The sequence below is a fragment of the Diceros bicornis genome, chromosome 16 (genome assembly GCF_020826845.1).
Source record: "Diceros bicornis minor isolate mBicDic1 chromosome 16, mDicBic1.mat.cur, whole genome shotgun sequence".
Taxonomy (NCBI): domain Eukaryota; kingdom Metazoa; phylum Chordata; class Mammalia; order Perissodactyla; family Rhinocerotidae; genus Diceros; species Diceros bicornis.
Genome location: NC_080755.1, coordinates 49525917 through 49541318, shown reverse-complemented (window position 1 = coordinate 49541318; position 15402 = coordinate 49525917). Strand labels below are relative to the sequence as shown.

Sequence of the window (15402 nt, the reverse complement as noted above, 5' to 3'; positions counted from 1 at the left end):
AATCTTGGCTTTAAGAAGCCCTCCAGGTGATTCTGATGCATGTTTGAATTTGCAAAGTACTTGCCAAACTCTTGAGAACCTACAAAAAACAAAGCAAACATACCTGGCTCCAAAGATGTCCTTTTTGGCGAGATCAATTCCAGAAACAACCTTCACTCTGAGAATACGTGACTCTCCCTGTCGAAGGGAAAAAAAAAAAAGGTTTAAAAAACAGACCTTCAATGGATCACTCTCACCCAACATGCAAAATCAATGATTTCTCTTCAGTCTGGTATTGGGATACAGAACAAACCGACTCAAGAATTGGTGATTCTTCCTTAAACACTGAAGCTCAAAAAACACATTCCAGCTCTAAAATCCTACGACCCTAGAAATTTAGAGCATCCAGGTTAATTAAGGACAAGTTTAATCCAAACTAGGTCATGCAGATCAATTTTTTCTGCCATTGAAAGGAAATACTTCCCAACTGTACCAAGAAGACAACCGCATATATGAAACTGCCTAGATAAATACCCAAGTGCAACAAGGTACCACAAATTTAACAAAGAATTCCTCCTTTGGAATTTACATATTTGTGTGCATGGCATGAGACAGAAAGGAATTTAATGTGGTAAAATACTTCCTCAAAATTACAGCTTCAAAATATTGGTGCTGGCAAGCAAAAATAATTCCTCAGTTCCAGTAAAAAGAAATAAAAAGCATTATCCCAAATGGAAATCATACCAAACCATCTCAGAAATCAAACAATCACTCATTCATTCGTTCATCTGCTTATTCATTCATTCCAGTATTTTCTAAGTAGCTCCTTTGCACTGCGCATTGAGGGAAGCCTTGAAATAGAGACATGAATATGCTCATGGTCTACTGAGAGGACTCTGTGATGGCACCATGCCAAAGGGCATGGGTCAGAGGAGTAGTTAAGGGCTAAGACATTCAGAATAGATGAGATGGCTTAGGGGGAGCTGGCAGCCCAAAGTCTGGGATAACTTTCAGATTTCCAATTTGGGTCACTGTTAACATACATTGAAACAGAGGATGAAGTTGAATTCAAGGTGCCTATGAAACAATCAAGTGCAAAAAATAGATGACTATACAGACAAACGGGAGAAACATCTAGTCTAGGTTAAAGGCTTGGGAGTGGTCCGTGTAGAGTTGATAGTTGGCAGTTACAGCTAAAGGTCAGTGGAAAGTTATCCAAGAAAAGTGAGAAGAAAAAGCAACCAAGGATGGAGCCCTTGGGAACACAAGCACTGAGGGACAAGAGAGAATATGAAACTCGTCTACCCAATATGTTTAGTCAAGACCCAGGTGATGGAAAGAAAAACTAAATGATGTGTAGATGATGTCATGTCAAAGGAGATTAAGGCAGGATGAAATAAAACACAGAGACCAGGATGCTGAACCACTGCCAATCAGCTGCACAGATCAAGCATGCAATTGGAACCCATACTTGAGATCATTTACTTTCCAGGATCCTTCCATCCATCCAACCATCCACCCCTATCACAAGGCTGCCCACGTGCAAACACAGCAGGGGACGCGAGTATATTTAAGAAGATGTTTCTCAACTTGTGTGAGCTTATGATTCCTTTCAAACAAGGCCCGCATTCAAGTTTGGCAGGATTTCATGTGTTTGGCAGCCTTCGTGAAAGGATTAAGAGACTCAAAGCAACACCAGACAAGTCAGGGATAACTAAAACACAACCTTACTACAGCGTAACAGTTACTCCAAATGTTTACCAAAGCCCCTGTGTTGAGGGCTCTTCCCTTGGTTCCTTTAAGTGCTGGGTTGGCTGCCCTCACCTTTCTCTTACTCACCTCACTGGCCAATCATCAAGGATTCTTAGCACAGATGTTATCTAGGCTAAGGCCCCTTTCTGTTTCTCACAGTAGGCTGTACTCTGCTGTCAATCATCTGATGTCCCCTATGGCCTACTCAGCTCAAAGAATGCCACAGTGAAAGTGTTTTTTACACATGGATCAAAATTTGCAACACACCTGTGTACAGTACATAGCACACCTGGGAAGAGTTTATGGCCTACTAGTGCCCATAGCATACAAATTAAGGATCATGGGTTAAAACAAAATCCTGTCTGCCAGGCTAAGGGATTAAGACTCTACCTGAGAGGGAATCAGGAAGCATTCAGAAGAAGAAACGGAGGACAGAGAACAGCTAGAGATGAGTATACTTTTCCTGTCTCCAGATCTCCGTCATCCCAACTCTCTGCCCCTCCCCCAAGTGACAAATACTTCCAACCAGCAATTCTCCCAACCCCACTGTGCAGAGCGGGCATGTCAGTTGAAACCCATAGACGGTGGATATTTTTAAAGGCAAGTGCTAAATCTCCTGGTCAGTCCTTGGTGCTGGCTAAAGGAGATGTCTGACGTGGCAGCAGGAAGGTGAAACGACCTTTGAGGAGAAGGATGGAGGGTCTGCTAAGCAGTAACTCCTTCCGATGACCAACTCAGAGCAGCAGTTCTGTTGACACCTCTAGTCTTACACTTGGGACTGATTTGGGACTGTGTTAAGGGATGGAAACCAAGGTACAGCCACAAGTCACAGAGCAGAAGACAAGAATTCTGGAAAGAACCATCTCTTTATCTCATAGCCCTTAGAATTTTCAGAAATGCTGGCTGAGTCCTGGACTTGCCACAAACTAGATAGGGGGCTCAATCGAACCTTGTCTAGATTCTAAGGAATAGGATAAGCCGAGCTAACACCCGGTCCTTAGATTTACATTAACATTGGGTCAATATTCTCAACTGGGTGGACCCACTTTCCAAAAGCATGCATTTTAAAATCAGGGAACATTTATATGAATAAATGAATAAAAATAAATTTAAGTGAAGGGATAATGAGAATTTTTATGAAAACTGATTTATTGATTTAATAAGCATGAGCACCTGTTCTAAGATCTTGGGATACAGCAATAAAGATAGACAAGAAGGCCGACCCCCACGCAGCCCACCTTCTAGTGTTACTGAGAGTGCACCATACAAGGCCTCTCGACTACATGGGAAAACAAAATCAGGAAACTCTGGAGGGCAAATGGTAATACATAACAAACACCTTAAAATTTTGTACACACACCCTTTCACTAAACAAATTCTCATTTAGGAATCAATCCTAAAAAAAAATAAGCACAGATATGTGTACAAAACAAACAAAACTAGCTAAAGAAATAGTCACCAAAACACTCTTCTAATGGGAACAAAACGTAAAAGTCTCTCAAAAGTCGATAGTAACTATTCATGGCAATTCCATGCAATGGGCTACAATACTGTCATTAAACATGTGTGAGAATCTGTAACAACCTTCATTCATTCGACAAGTATTTACTAAGTACCCACTGTGCATCACACACTTTATCTGGGGGTACAGATGTGAGCAAGACAGAGTTCCCACCTCAGGAACCCACAATCTAGACGGCAGAAAGACAGACTACGAATACATAATGCAAAAAAACAAGCACAATAATTTCAGATGGTGGTAAGTGCTTTGATGACAATATGACAGTTAAACAAAAGCAACTGAGTAGAGGGAGAGGGGAAAGTATTTATGACTGGTGGTGGGGCAAGGTCTCTTTGGAGAGGAGACATTTGAGCTGAAACCTGAAGGAGACAGAGGGTAGTGATGGGGGGTGGGGAGTTATACACAGGATGACAGCAGGTCCCAAGGCCTGGGGGGAGCAAGTCTGGTGTTGGTTACAGGAAGAGGTGAGAGGAGAGGGAGGGAGGGAAGGAGGGAGGGCAGCATGGTACCATGGGGTCAGACACCCGACAGGCCAGCCTCAGTACAGGGTGCACATTATTCCAAGCATCTTTGGAAAGTTTTAAGCAAAGAGTGACAAAATTTGACTTAAGTTTTTCAAAGACCACTTTGGTTGTTATAGGGGAATGGACTATAGGGGAACAATTAGAAAGATCTGGCAAGAGATGGTGGGTCTTCACACAGACTAAAGATGGAGAGGTGACCAGATTTAGCATACAAAAACATGTTCAAAATAAACTATTTGGTTAAAAAAAAAGTTTCCAAACTATTTATACAATTAAATTAGAGACAAGCAAGTTCAACAAGCTGTTGTTCCACTTTTCCACTTCGACCCAGAACTGTTAGACTTCATTTCTCAGCATTCCTTGCAGTTAGGTGCAGTCATGTGACTAAGTTCTGGCCAATGGGATATGGACAGAAACGATGTTGATATTTTCCAGACCAGGTCCATAAGACCCTCCCACTCACCATCCTCCTTTCTCCTTCCCATCCCCCTGCTCAACAGGAAATTCTGAAGGCCAAGCAGGGGAAAATCCCACAAAAAGAGCAGAATGGGGCATCCTCTACCCCACCCCACCTCTCCACCATCAGCTACAGACCTGCCCAGAGAAGGAGCTGCAAATAGACTTGCACTGTTTATTCCCACCGAAAACTGAAGCTTGCTTTAGCAGTTGGTCTACCCTCATACACGATATAATCTCATTTTTAAATAAATATCAATTATATATATGCATAGGAAAAGACCTAGAAAGGATGATGCTAATAGTGATTATCTCTGGAAAATGAATAATTTCTTTTTGCTTATCAGCATTTTTTCCTTTTGAATCATTAAATATTTTTGTCTGGAAACTAAATTTTTGTAGAAGCTTCAGAAAACACATAAAAACAGAAAAATCTAAAATCTCTGCCAATAGCACCATCCGGGTTTGCTGCATTTCTAAAATGAATAAACCTAACTTTTGTCATAAGAAAAACTAACCTAACAGTTATTTTTTAGCCAGTCACAAAGGTATAGAGCTGCATATCTGGAAGATGTGAACAGGTTTCTCATATAATATGCAAGTGACAGCTGGGAGGTGAAGGGACAGAGGGCTTTTATCGAGCACTTAGTATTTACAAGCAGCTGTTGCAGGAAATTTTACTTCTCTCTCAAGTTAAGGGGCAGGGGAGCAGGAAAGAGAACGTTACTCTAAAAAAATAGTTTTTACACATGGGCTGCAGACATACAGCAAAACTTCTTATCTTTGTTTCCTCCAAATAACAAGCTTGCATACAGATAAGCAGTCATCGTCCTTCTGTAAGGAAACACATGACCAGGTGTATGACATTTATCAGAGGCAATGGGCCCCAAACCAAGCAATTGTACCTTCTGAAGCATTTTATTACTTTCATAAAATCTATGCATGACATTTTGGTCCCTGGTTACGACACCAGTAAAATTAAATATTTAACTAAGGCGGCTTACGACAATGAAAATATTATTCAGAGATGGACTGTACAGCGCAGAGAAAGCACAGGCAGAGAAGAGACAAGAAGAGACCAAATAATAACGACAGGCATTCTCATGACTCAAGTGTCTCTCCCTGTTACTATTAATCTATTGTTTTGCATTGTTAGTGCGTAACAGGGACAATTCTATGCATTTGACATGTGTTTTTCTTTTCCACTTAATTTTCTAATTCTTCTTCAAGACATAGAACAAGATAAGGTGCCCACGCTATAAATGACGTGGCACAGAGGAAGTGCCAGCTTACAAATAGGTGGTATTCTGAAGGCTCATTGGTAAGACAGTTGTTTGGAACTCAGCAGCCCTGCTCATATAAATTGTGTATAAGTGGTTACTAGATTCCCACGTCTACCCACAAAGCCTATGAAATACATATTCTATCAAAGTTGTTCCTAAGTTCCAACTCAAAACTCAAGATACCAAAATTTACCTTTTCTCCTATGAATCTGTCTTGAGAAGGAAACTTTTTATCTTCTATCATTTACATTCTCCACAATGGCAGACGATCTCCCCTAAAAAAGGTGGTACCTGAATCGGGAAAATAGTGTTCTTTCTCCACAGGGAGCCACTATGACCCCAGGTATCACGTACACCAGCTGTCCACGTGGACAAGGAAGTCCTAAGTCAGGGACTGGCACATCTTGGTCATTCTCCCCCAAATTAGTTTATGTGTTTACCTTCCATATTCCACTGTATATAGAGATCTATATATAAAGTTCTAGCTATTACCCATAACACTTGTAGGCTCAAAGTAAACACTTCCTAGATTAAAGAGATGATCAGTATTTTTTGTACCACTGAAATATCTAAATGATATATCTAAGTTACATATACGTCAATTAAATTCAGTTGTTTTAAAAAATAAATAAGCTTGGGACCAGCCCAGTGGCGTAGTGGTTAAGTTCACACACTCTGCTTCGGCAGCTCGGGGTTTGCAGGTTTGGATCCCAGGCGCAGACCTACGTACCACTTATCAAGCCATGCTGTGGCAGGCGTCCCACATATAAAGTAGAAGAAGATGGGATGGATGTTAGCTCAGGGCTAATCTTCCTCAGCAAAAAGAGGAGGATTGGCAACGGATGTTAGCTCAGGGTTAATCTTCTTCACCAAAAAGGAAAAAAAAAGCTAACATATGGAAAGTCCACGCTATTCCTGCTACACAGTAGGTATCATTAATCTTCCCATTCGTACCTGCTCTTGTCCCAACTGTGAGACAAGATCCCGTTCATACATCTTTCAAAAATCTCCTACACCGTCCTATCCTCCCCCTACATTCTTGTCATCTCCAATTTGCTATATATCCTGTCCCCTTCACCTTCTTCCTTTTCCACTCCAATTCCCGCCCTCTAAACCTTTTCCCCTCTTCACTCTCTTGATGGGTTCCCTGACCTTACACTGCCGCCACCTCTCCTAACCTTTCTCTCCCTCTCTCAGTTCTCCACTTTGACCTTCCAACTATACATTCAACAAATACGTGCTGAGTGACTATTATGTTCAAAGCACTGTGCTGGCAGAAAGGAGCCCAAAACAAGACACATTCTTCTCTGCCCCTCAGGAGCTTGCAATCAGCTGTGGAGGTTAGATATATACACATACCTATAATATCCCTATAATACAGGGGTGGAATAGAGGCATAAGATGTGTGTGGTGAGAACAAAGATACAGGATGGAAGACGAGAGCACCCCAATACCAGGACTACAAGTGCAGCTCCAACTCAGATAGTACTGATGACAGCAAACAGCCCCAACCCACAGGACTACCCACGGTAGCCATTCACCATTGTCAGCCCAACGCATAGCACTCTAAGTCACAAGGAGAGTCTCAAGGATATTACAGTAGTTCCAGAAAAAACTGCAGAAACACAGGATTCTGTGCAACCTAAATTTCTCAACCTCTACTAGATTATGGCCATTGTTATGCCAAACGGAAAGTTAACAAATGGAAGAGGTCAAAGAATGCTCCCCCCAGAGCAGAATCATAATTTGAATGCTCAAGGCAACTAACTTTCAGAAATTATGTTGTGTAGTTTTAAAATATGTCCACAAATTCTTGATATTCCTCTCTTCAAGAGGTGGGGCTTAATTTCCCTTCCTTGCCTAGTAACTTCTTCCTAACAGAATATGGAGGTGGTAACAGTGTATAACTTTGACGATTAGGTCATAAAAGGCATTGTGCCTTCCTCCTCTCTCTCAGCTCACTCTCTCTGGGGGAAGCCAGCTGCTGCCATGTTGTGAGGACACTCAAGCAGCCCTACGAGAGGAGAGGTCCTCGGTGTGAGGAACTGAGGCCTCCTGCCAACAGCCATGTAAGTCAATCATCTTGGAAGGGGGTCCCCCAGGCCCAGTCAAGCCTTCCAAAGACTGCCGCCCTGGCTGACATCTTGACTGCAACCTCATGAGAGATCTTTGCCTGCTAAATGCCAGAAACTAAGCAAGGCGTGTGTCAGAATCAGCCAGCTAAGCCATTTTTGGTGTCTTGACCCAAACAGCACCTATTCATCCCCAGTGGTCTGCTCAGGGCCATGTAGTTGTTCAACCAAAAGTGCTTACACTCTGCTGAAAACAGTACAAGGAATAAGGACTCAATAAGACAGAATTCAAGCTCACAGGAATTTACTTTCTACGTATCAGGAGAACAACATACACATAAGTAATTACAAGATAAAATAGAAAGTTTCATAACAGCAATGGATGGTTCTGCAGAACTCAGAAGAGGAAGAAATTAACGTACCTGCAAGGAGTGGGGAGAGGCAAATAAGCCAGGAAGTTGGGGAAAGCCCAGATGAGCAGACATTTGAGCCAAGTCTTTAAGAATGAGGAAAAGGGAGGAACAACCTTTCAGTCCAAGGAAGAAGCGTGTGTGCTCCTCGAAATGCAGTCTGTGTGCTGTGAGACGGGGGAAGGGAAGAGTTGCCCCGGCCTCGCTTCATCCTCTATGCTGTGCAGGGCAAACACGTTTAGCAGGCAAGTGACAGGCTCACCAGATGACAGGAGCAGAGGGCCGACTGAAGGGAGGTGAGTCCAGAGATAGGAGGACAGGTCCACTAATTACATGGTCTGCTACACTGTCTGGCAGATGAGCACAGTGGCTCTGGGAATGGAGGACACGGGACTGGTTCCCTGGGGGGAACAGTATGGGTTGGTGACAGATTGGCTCCACAAGGCAAAGGAGAAGTCATCAACTCAAGTTTCCAGTTTTGGTGTTAGGGGCGGCTGATGCTATTAGATGACAGAAAATAAAGGCAGAAGAGTGGGAGTCTAAGGCTACAGGAAATTAAAGAACATGGGTTTCTTGACCTGCAGTTATCTTCCTAGTGCACAGGTAGAGATGTCCAAGAGGCAGTGAGAAGTCAGAAACCAGAGCTCAGTACAGAGGTCAGAAATGGACACCCAGTGTGGGAGCCCCGGCACCTTCTTCTGGGCCTTCCTTCAAACTGATCATTTATTCAGGCACTTAAGTAATAAATCACTGTAGTCTTTTTTCTCTTTTAGGTAAGTCTTATTTTCTCAGTAAAATTCTACGGTTGCACTGTCCGATATGGTAGCCCCTAGTTACAGGAGGCTATTTAAATTTAATTACAAGCAATTAAAATTAAAATTCAGTTACTTGGTAACACTAGCCACATTTCAAGTGCTCAATAGCCACATATGTATAGTGGCTACTGTACCGGACAACGCAGAGAGAGAACATTTCCATAATCACAGACAGTTCAATTGGATAATGCTGCTCTAAGGGCGCTAACTCAATGCAAGAATGCAGCAGGATTTGAATAACCTCTTGTGAAAGGAAGGAAGGAAGACAGGAAAGGAGGGAGGGAGGGAGGAAGGGACCCCTATTCTTAACCCAATTCTAACTTAGAACACTTCAGAAGAGTTCAACTGTGGAATTCAGCTATCTGGAAATGAGGCAGATGTTACTACAATCACATGTTCCAGGGTCAGGACTTCCTCTGAAATATTAAAGACCAGCATGCAAGTTAAGTGCCTATAAATTAATAGCTGTAAAGTCTAATGAAGCAAATACTACATAGCGTAGTACAGTCTTCCTGCATCTAGACATTTTAAAACTCATTACACAAATAGAGGAATAGCGGTGATGGTAGCCTAATAGAGTTTGTGACAAAGTTCTGGGAGTTTTAGCTGATGAGGCCAGTTCGGGCCAGTGTCATAACAAGGTTGCTAAATCTTGCACAGTATTCACAGAAAAAGTATTCAGGAAGCAAGAAAAGAGGTAAAGGCCCAACAGGGGCTCTTGGTCCCTTTAAGAGAATTACTGACATACTGGCAGATATTCAGAGAGGAAGGACTAGTAGGAAAAGGCAACCGAAATCAGATAACTGAGAACAGCTGAAGGAATGGGTGTGGCTGACCACCTAGAAAGCTACCTAGAGGGAGCCCTGGGGAATAGACAGACCAGGCCCAGAGCGTGAACTGAAGACAAGGGGAGGGACCATAACATCTGGGCGGACCAGCTGCAACCACATCTACCTGCTCCAGAAAGGCAAGGTTGCTGTAGGAGATAAATTCTAATAGAATCTCATTCAAGCACCCATATGATTCCTGTCAATTCTAACACCAATTCCACATGGCTTGCACTGAATCTCGCAGGTTTCTCTCCTACTCTCTCCTCCACCCCTACAACTAAATATTGTTTTGGCCCATGCCTTCTAAGTACTAGCATTACAATTCTTTCTTTCAGTGACAACATTAGACGTCTTTGTTTCTGACTTTTGAATAAAGCCATGGCATTCCAGGAGGCCACCCAAGTTCTTTGCAGATCTCCCTATTCCACATCATTTCACCCATAAAATACATCCCTGAAGGAGAGATGGGGGAGCAGGTGGGCTTAGGGGTTAGTGGGAGGTTGAGGAGGTAGCAGTGGGTGGTAGCTAGGGTCAGTGACATGCTAAGGGACATGCGAATCCCCTGAGCCTCACATCTAACATGACTCAAATGTACACCTCAGCAAGAACGCATGAGTGGATAGATTTTTAGAGTGGCTCTCATTTAGAAATGTTAAATCTCTGAATGCCAAAAATCTACAGTAATTTAGTGATTATGGGGAGAGGAGACAAGGGTGTCACTGAACAGTGTCCGTGAAATGAATGAGCTGCCAAGAGTTTCAGCTTAAAGGACAGTCACTCTCTTCCACTAATTAAAAATTCTCTTTTTACCAAAAGAATTGGTAAAATTCCATGCAAAAGGTCTTCAAAGAATCCATTTATCAATGGTTCTTTTGTTCCAAACCTCTAATCATAAGACAGGAAACATTTTCAAATTCCTCCAAGATCACCAAGACAAGAATTATCTTGTGTTTATAGTTCTAAAAAATGATAATAAACAATGGCACTTTGTTGAAAGCCAAAAATCACAGCTCAAGATCTAAAATTTTATATTTTTCATGGTAGTCATAACTCTGACCTCTCACAATAAAGTGAAGTCTGCGTTTCTGGGCGGAATGTGTAGTTTGACTAGAAGGAAGTGGAAGAGGTCCCAGCTTCAGGAGGGAAGGAGGGGCTGCCAAGGGCCGTCAAGAAGACATTCCCCGAGGGAAATTCTGTGGTCCCAGATCTGAATCTCATCAGTAGGATCAGAAGTGTGACTCATGTCAGGGTGCCAGGGCTCTCAGCATCTTGGAGAAGATATACATGAACAAAGCTGATAAGAAACTCACTCCAGTGTCAATTGTTAGATTTTACAATGAGAAAATGGCCTGTTGCATGGCTCTAAAGGCTCAGGACCAATAATTGGCACCTTTACTCTGCAGGCAAGTTGAAGAGATACAAATTATAACCAATTGGAAGGCTGCACGGTGAGCATGTACTCAGACTGAGGGCTCAGTTTGGTTATCCATACACACCCTGTGCTCATCTTCACAACAGGGTGACCTTGCCGCTTCCCAAGTGCTTGAGCTCTGGGGCTCTGGACAGGCCTTCAAAGAGCAGCATCAAACAGAAACCTCTCCAGGCTTCTATTTCCTGCTCTCCAGACCACCTGTCCCAATTCCCAGGCTCTGTCCTCACAGTGCAACACAACTACCAAGGTTCCCCTTCAAAGACTGCAATCAAATTCCAACCCTGCCTTCCGGAGATCACACCCAAGTCACCCCCACTGGAATTGTGGATGTTCTCAAACTCTTCAGCCACACACTTAGAGCTCGTTTCTTGGTTTGCTCCCACACATAACTTATTTGCTACTAGCTTAATCCTCAGAAGATGACTCTTACTAATTCCTGGATAGGTGTGAAGACCTTGTAAAATAATTATCCACTCTTAACTACACTAGAAGGCAGTAGAGGAAGACAACAAGGAGAACCAAGACCCCGAAGCAGAGAACTGGGAGGGTGCTGAGGATATCCAGGCTCTGCAAGTGGTTCTACTAAGTCCCAGCCCACAATGGCTGAGAGAAGCTGCTGGTCACCTCAGAGGAATTACAGACATCCGAGACGGGCAAAAGTCCCAACTTTGAAAGAAAAGAAGTTATGAATCACAATATAAATTATACAGACTGGGCTTATGGCAGTTTTTCCCTCTGCCAGAACCACCAATAAGCTATTTTTGCTCAGATCTCCCACTTCTTCTTTAGGTGTCAGCTTAAATGTCACATTTTCTGAAAATTTCCAGGGCTCCTAGACTAGGTAAGTCCTCCTACAATAAGCTCCCACAGTACCCTATATTTCTCCTCTCACTCTTTATTGTCATTGCTTTTTAAATTAGCTCTCATGCCCAAAGATGAAGGGCAGGGGCTACACAGCAGATCACAGGGAATGACAAGAAAGATGGTCCACGTGCAACCGCTCAAGGCCTGAGAGCCACAAGCAATCTCTTAGCTTGCTTAGCACCATTTTCCTAGACTCTAGCAAAGAGCTGGGCACCCAAATGGTGCGGAAGAATGAATGACTGAGTGAATAAATGATATCAATCCAAAACATAGTTCTAGATTGAATTACTAAATAGTTGGTGAGCATTTAGAAAAGGAAAACAATCTATAGTTAAGGTTTGCTAAGACTAAGACATGCAAACTTCCTTCCTGTTTTGATAAGGATAATAGTTCCAGGGCTATTATGCTGCATACTCTGCTGCATACGTAGTGGACACAGACTTGGTCTTGCCTTTGGCCAAACCACACTGTATTCTTCTAGACAAGATGATGACGTGAAGGTGAACTGATACTAAAGTTAGGAGGGACTTAGTTTACCCAGTTGCCAACTTCCATCCAAAGAATAATCATTAGAAAACTCCAGGGAGGTCTTGGGGGGTTATGTCATAGGGCTCTATCATTAGCTCCATCATGGGCAGCACTGTAAGCCAGGAAATTTTGGATGAGGATATTAATGGCAGGCGAATCCAATTTGTAGCTGATACACACAAGTGGATAAAATGTCAGATGACTGGATCAGAATCCAAAAAGATTTCACCAGAATGGGTGACAAGCCAAATCTCTTAGGATGGAGTTTTATAGTGCTATGTGCACTTAGCTGCCTGAGTCAATGCAGAAGGGGTAGGATGAAAGAAACAGGATGAAAGAGCATCAAAAGTGGGTAAGAAAGTCTTGGGGGTTGTATTTTATCTCAAGCTCAATATGACTCACCACTATGACGGTGTAAACCACTTGCGTTATTCAAAGTCCAGAGCAGGGAATGTCATCATGCTGTGCCTGGGGCCAGCATTATGTTCAAACCCAAGTGGCATGACTTAGGAGGGAGGTGCTTGTTGTTTTGCTTTGTTTTTTAAGTCAATAAGACAGAACCCATACAACAGAATACTAAGCGACCATAAGAAAGAATGAGGACGCTCTCTGTGTACAGGTTTGAAAATCCAATATGTACTGTCACATAAAAAGGCTAGGTGGAGAACATTTGGTACGGTACACCATCCTTTACATAAAAGGGAGAAGGAAGGAGATGTGTGTGTGTACACACACTAATATCTGTTTGCATGTGCATAAAATAAACTCTATAAAGACACAAGAAACTGGCACCAGTGGCTGACTCTGAAGACAGGAACTAGTTGGCTAGAGACAGGTATGAAAGAGAGACCGACACACACATTGAGACTTCTCACTGAACAGCCTTCTTCACACTTTTAATCTAAAACCACTTAAATATATTAACAACTCAAAAAAATTGTTTCTAAGTAGCCAGGATAGTTAATAAACAAACAAACGTCACATGAAGACTTAGGAATGTTTAACCCAGTTTAAAAAAAAAAAAAAGAAGACCAGATTCTTTCTGCAGGAAGTGGGGTGGGGTGGCAGAAGCCAAGTCATTTTATGTTATGAGGCTGCAGAGGGCAAACCTCAAGCCAGGGAGTGAAAAGCTGCAGGAAGGCAGATGCGCCTTATTGATGGGAAGGAACTTCCGATTGTTATTCCCAGTCAAACACGGAGCAGGTGGCCTCCTGAGGTGGCGAGATGGCCGGTTAACACCAGAGGGAGAGCAAAGGCCTGCCACCTGCCAGAACTATCACCAGGGGTGAGGAAAACGAGCCATATGGCCCTTGATGTCCCTTCCCAACTCCAAGATGTGGTTTTAGAAGACCTGCACATGAGGAGCCAATGGCTCAGTCTCAGACGATTTCTGCAGGAGCACACATTTTCAACATGTACATATGTAACTTCTCTAAGACAACACAGGAACAATAATGACAATCCCCACCTACCTCACAGTGAAACACAAAAGATTATTTATAAGTCAGAATGCTTCCTAACTTGCAACCAGTTTCAAAACATCATGAATGAAATAACCAATAGAAATGAAATAAGAGCATCTGTAAACAGTATTTTTTGGGGAGTCTGTTTGTTATTCTTATTCTACATCTTATTCCAAAAAGGATTTATGGTGGCTAACTGGCTCTAGACAGGATGTTTAAAACTTCTCTTATAAAGAATAGCAACATTTCTTCTACCATAGCCTAGTCATTAGACTCCTTCTGAAGATGACTCGAAGGGAAGGACTCTGGAAGAAAGTGCAAGAGGTCACTGGTCCAAGGGGTGGCTGAAGTTAGCTTGAATGTCACACAAAAGCTAAACTGAAACAGCAAAGAAAAGCAAAACCACCAGCTAGGATGAGAGTCAAGACAAACCTCGCCTAGGGAAAAGCCACAAACAGAACTGACCTGTCCCATTCGAAACTTCAAGAGGCCATGCCTCCCAGTGCCACAAACCTAGCAGAGCCGCAGATGTCAACTACAGGACAGCAGATCCTGAGGGTGACAAGAATAACAGGACTTGTCGTGGCCAGAGACCCACAAAGCAACCCCTTATTTTGAACCCCTCCCTAATTCCTCGCTCACATTCTAGCATCTCTGGCTGAAAGCCAGCAGCACACGGTGAGTGATGCTAATCTCTAATTTATCGACCAGGTATCAGTGCACCTGAGACCAAACCTTCATTGTCCCTGGTTTCACATTTAGAAGGAGACAAGTAAGCCAGACATATTGATCTCATGTTGGGGAGAATCACTGCTTCTATAGCTTTACTTCCTTAAAATGTGCAAGTGTGCGTTATCAGATTTAACATTTCAGCTGAGCTTCATTATCCAGCAATGCCATTTTATTACAAAGACATAACTCCTATCAACAACTCATTAACGAGACAGCGACTCCGAAAAATTCTATTTCCTAGCTTATCGGAATTTTGCCTTCTGTTTTGAATCATGACTTTTTTTAAAAGGTAAAATAGAAATTGCTAATTTTTTTGTTTCCTCACAGAAATACATAACACTAAAAGATTTCATCTAAGTATTAACTTTAATTTTTTTTTAATTTAAAACTATCGAAGTCAAGCTTTCTAGTTTTTTCTTCAAAGTACAAAATAATCTCAATTACTCTATGGCCGTGTACTGCTTCAAAAGAGATGTTAACTAAGTAATGCCAGAACTAAAATTACAAATGTTGTGCTACTTCCAACAGAACGCTTTCGGAGGAAAAAGAAAACAGGAATGTCACGGTATTTTTTTTAAGGCACCTGCAGAATGCTGGATTGTTAGTGTGCTAGTTCTCTGGAAGACCATCTGAAACACATTTTAAAATATTTATTCCTTTCACAGTAATATTTTATGAAGTTTGATTCCTTTTGAATTGCCATAATATGGATTTCACATAATATAGGAGGGGAGAAATTG

The 15402-nt window shown here is 42.3% G+C and overlaps 1 protein-coding gene across 2 annotated transcripts in view; it reads right to left on the bottom strand.

Moving 5' to 3' along the window:
• The window catches only part of NEDD4L (NEDD4 like E3 ubiquitin protein ligase), a 332653-nt gene that overhangs the window by 222948 nt on the left and 94303 nt on the right, over positions 1-15402 (bottom strand). For both annotated transcript variants that reach the window (XM_058557208.1, XM_058557209.1), the window contains exon 2: positions 104-177. In XM_058557208.1, the coding sequence (XP_058413191.1) occupies positions 104-177 (74 nt within the window). The remainder of the gene's footprint in view (positions 1-103; positions 178-15402) is intronic.